The sequence below is a fragment of the Lipotes vexillifer genome, unplaced genomic scaffold (genome assembly GCF_000442215.2).
Source record: "Lipotes vexillifer unplaced genomic scaffold, Lipotes_vexillifer_v1.1 scaffold459, whole genome shotgun sequence".
NCBI lineage: Eukaryota > Metazoa > Chordata > Mammalia > Artiodactyla > Lipotidae > Lipotes > Lipotes vexillifer.
Genome location: NW_006769874.1, coordinates 768,313 through 772,317, shown reverse-complemented (window position 1 = coordinate 772,317; position 4,005 = coordinate 768,313). Strand labels below are relative to the sequence as shown.

General features: G+C 58.0%; 1 protein-coding gene across 3 annotated transcripts in view; it reads left to right on the top strand.

Annotated features, from left to right (window-relative positions):
* RPS6KA2 (ribosomal protein S6 kinase A2) overlaps nucleotides 1-4,005 on the top strand; it is a 369,352-nt gene that overhangs the window by 312,633 nt on the left and 52,714 nt on the right. For all 3 annotated transcript variants that reach the window (XM_007445912.1, XM_007445913.1, XM_007445911.1), the window contains one exon: nucleotides 3,541-3,611. In XM_007445912.1, coding sequence (XP_007445974.1) covers nucleotides 3,541-3,611 — 71 coding nt within the window. The remainder of the gene's footprint in view (nucleotides 1-3,540; nucleotides 3,612-4,005) is intronic.

Sequence of the window (4,005 nt, the reverse complement as noted above, 5' to 3'; positions counted from 1 at the left end):
CCCCCCCCCCCCAGAGACTCCCACCATCAGGAAACAGAGCTGGGATTCAAGTTAGGATGCAAATGTGTTAAGAGTCAAACCTTTATCCTTAATGCTCCTACGGGTTTAGCATGAGGATTTGAAGGGATGCAGCTATCTCCAGATTAAAGATATTTTTCTTATTTCAAACACAGAATCCCTCCACTTAGTCATCAAAATCACCATGAACCAAAATACACGTAGAGTGAAGCATTTTTACATCTGCATCTAGAAATTTGGATTTGCTTTGGGTCGTGTGTTCGCAGACAGAGCGCGCAGCAGACGCCGTCCAGCCAGGGCGGGGTCTGCAGTCACAAGAGAAGCGGCTCGGCCGCCGTCCCCCAGCCTCACGCGGCCCTTCCTCCCCTCCCTTGCCCCTCCTCCCACCCGACCCCGCAGCCGGGCCCGCCGGGCCCTCAGCGTGGACCAGACTTCCAAGGCTGTGAGTCTGACATTGGATGGGAGTAGCATCGTGGCCTTCCCGGCTTGTCAGCCCCCTCCTTGTGCATTCCACAAGTGAGGAAACTGAGGCGACGGGAGTTTCCGTAGATCCGTCGCTTGGCCAGCACTGGCAGAGCCTCCTTCCCACATGCATGCCTCTTGCCCCAGCCCCGGGACCTCTGGGCTGGGTCCTGCTCACGGTGCAGGGCATCAGCTGGGTGCCCCTAGGCTGGTACCCAGGAGGCCACGCTCAGTCTCTCGGTTCTGGTCCCCGGCCCCGCGGGCTCGGAAGCGCTGGCTGTGTTGGATTTGTCGGCACGGACGGCTGACCCCTGTCTTTTGGGGGCAGACATGTCAAACCAGCTCGGGAGGCAGTTCCCACGGCTCCGGCCGGGATGCCAGCTCACGGGCGTACAGTAGGTGACGTCACACCAACGCGGGGCAGTGCCCCCGTCTCCAGGGTCAGTGCGTTCTCCCCCCATCAGCCACCTACGAGGGAAGTCAGGCTGTAATGAGAAGACTGCTCCCAAGACAGAATCACAACAAATTAAGCACATTAATACAGGCAAGTGATAGGCCCAAGCTCATGACCTGACAAGGGCTCCGTGAGCGTCAGCTGCCCGGGCACTGGTGACGCTTGCTGTGTTCGTGGTTATGCAGACCTTGAATAGCCTCTGCTGGGGTGCAGTCCCTCCACGCCAGAAGCCACGGGGACGTCCCGCTCCGCTTACCTTCCCACCGATCACCTCTCTTTAGATATGTTGGTGAGACCATCAGGGTAGCCTTTCCCTCTGCAGGGTAACTTTGCGTCCTCGGCTCTGCTCCTGTCCACGTGGGTGCTTCCCTGCTACCCTGTCTGGAGGGTGTGTAGTGGGGGGCGGGCATGGGGGCCCCGGCACCCTCGCTGCGGATTTTACCGGAAGTTTGATGTTGTCTTCCTGACACCGGATCCCAGGTCCGAGGTTAAAGCTCTGCCTCTTTGGGAGTGATTCCAATTCTTAAGCCCGCATCCGCCTGAGAAGCACGTTCCTCTGGAGGGTGGGGTGGGCTCCCGGAGGGAGACCACAGGCTTCATCCTGTCCCTGGATCCCAGGGATACTCGCGAAGCCCTTAAAGATGTAGGCTGGGGGCTTCCCTGGTGGCGCAGTGGTTGGGAGTCCGCCTGCCGATGCGGGGGACACGGGTTCGTGCCCCGGTCCGGGAAGATCCCACATGCCGCGGAGCGGCTGGGCCCGTGAGCCATGGCCGCTGAGCCTGCGCGTCCGGAGCCTGTGCTCCGCAGCGGGAGAGGCCACAGCAGTGAGAGGCCCGCGTACCGCAAAAAAAAAAAAGATGTAGGCTGGGCTCATGAGTGACCATTCAGCGGTTCTCCAGGGAACCCTTGCCCGATGCTCTGAAGTCACAGAATGCCACGTGTATCTCTGTGGATTTGATATTTAAAAGAGCAGGAGGCCGGCCCGAGCCTGGAGAGGAGGACTGTCTTACTGGCCAGCACAGCAGAGAAAACTGCAACTAAAACCCACACACACATCAAAGCCACCTGGAGTTAGTTTTGTGAGGTTTCTGGGGGAGAGGGGAGTGGGAATATGCCATCCCCCTCGTCTGCTTCTAGATATATTAATAAAATCTATCCCATAAGTATACAATATGCCTTTTTTACTTTTTTCTGGTCAAAATCATTGCATGTTAAAGAAATAAATGGAGAGGCTGAAAGGAAATAAAAGGGGCAGTGAGGACATAAAAAGAAAGATGGAAAGAAAAACAACTGAGAGAGAAGAGAAGTCAAAGGTAGCGAAGGAGGGGCTTCCCTGGCGGCGCAGTGGTTGAGAGTCCGCCTGCCGATGCAGGGGACACGGGTTCGTGCCCCGGTCCGGGAAGATCCCACGTGCCGCGGAGCGGCTGGGCCCGTGAGCCATGGCCGCTGAGCCTGCGCGTCCGGAGCCTGTGCTCCGCAACGGGAGAGGCCACGGCAGTGAGAGGCCCGCGTACGGCAAAAAAATAAATAAAAAGGTAGCGAAGGAGGAGGGACAAGCAAGGGAGGAGGAAAGTGACCTGCTCTGAGCTGATGCCCCCAGTGAGGCTTCTCCCCACTTGTTTCCTCCACGTCTTCCCCAAGCTCCCCACACTCACTTCTGGGACCTCTTCTGGTTCCCCACCTGCCGATGGCTGGTGCTTTGCCGCGTCGCTCTTACGGGCCCTGTCATCTTGTGTTGTGAACACGCGTCTCTGTGAGGGTCTCTCGGGCACAGGGCGTGACCTTCACGCATCCCTAGCGCAGGTGGCGGTGCCCGTGCCCAGGAAGGTCTGTGCCCCGAGGGTCCACAGGCAGTGAGAGCAGAGCGGGCCTGGGCTCCCCGGGCCCCTGCCCGCATGAGACAGGAAACGCCCCTGGACTTTGGAGAAGGTGACCAGAGAGGTTGGCCCCTCGCCACTTCCAGGAGAGGCCCGGCCTCTGCTGTCTGCCACAGTCCACACGCCAGGAACAGTCCCGCCACCTTGCTCTCGGGCACAGAACATTCCTCCCTGAATTGCTCACTCCTTTGACAGACTCGTCCCCTCCACATTCGGTGTCTCGTAACAGCTGGGGAGGTGGGTCACGGGAGCCTGAAGGAGGAGGGTCGTCACGGTGATTAGTCTGCAGGGCACTCAGGGTCCGCAGAGCACCCTCCCGTTCGATCTGGACCCGGAGCGCTCTCTCCCCACCCCTGTCCTCCCCTCCTCGCTCAGCACCTCCACGGCACCCTCCAGAGAAGGTCGGGTCCTCAGTCGACCCCGTGGAAGGTGTGTGGCCATGGGCTGCAGGCCCCCATCCCCCTCTGCATGGCACTGAGCACCTTCTCACGGCCGTAGAGCTGAAGCATTTACTGTGTCCATCATCCATTCAGTCTCCCCGCTGAATGCCAAGGTCCACAATGCCGTTCTGTTCGCTGATGTACACCAAGCATGTAGGCCAGCGCCTGCACTTAACTGACCAGATTTTGAGTGGGTACGTGAACTTGGGCTGCATTTTGCCTGTTTGGGTCTCGCCACTGTGAAGTTCGTTTGCTCTGAACTCATGTTCTGTTCTGTGTTGGTCTGCAGTTCGAGATGCTCACGGGGTCACTGCCATTCCAGGGGAAGGACAGGAAGGAGACCATGGCCCTCATCCTCAAGTGAGTAAAACACCCACCTTGGGACCCACCCCAATACGTGTTAGCACCTTCTGATATCAAGAGCTTCGGTCTTCAAAACCGGGACTGTTCAGTAGGCAATAACGGTAATGAGCATTCTTGGCATTTTCATGTCAGTGGGTGAAGCCAGTGGCATCTCTCAGTGATTCTGATGAAATCTCCTACCAAAGATAAAGTTTTCCATCAGTAAAAATCATCTAAGTTGTCCAACGGCAAGGTCTTTAGACATGATGGTTGGTGACCTTCAAAAGTGCAGGTTCGGGGGCAGAGGGCCGCAGGGGCTCCTGAGAGAGCCTTCCCTCCTCTGCCTGTTGACCCGTTCGTGCACGTGCCTGAGCTCTCCTGCCTGACATCAGCAGGGATCATACGGCCCGAT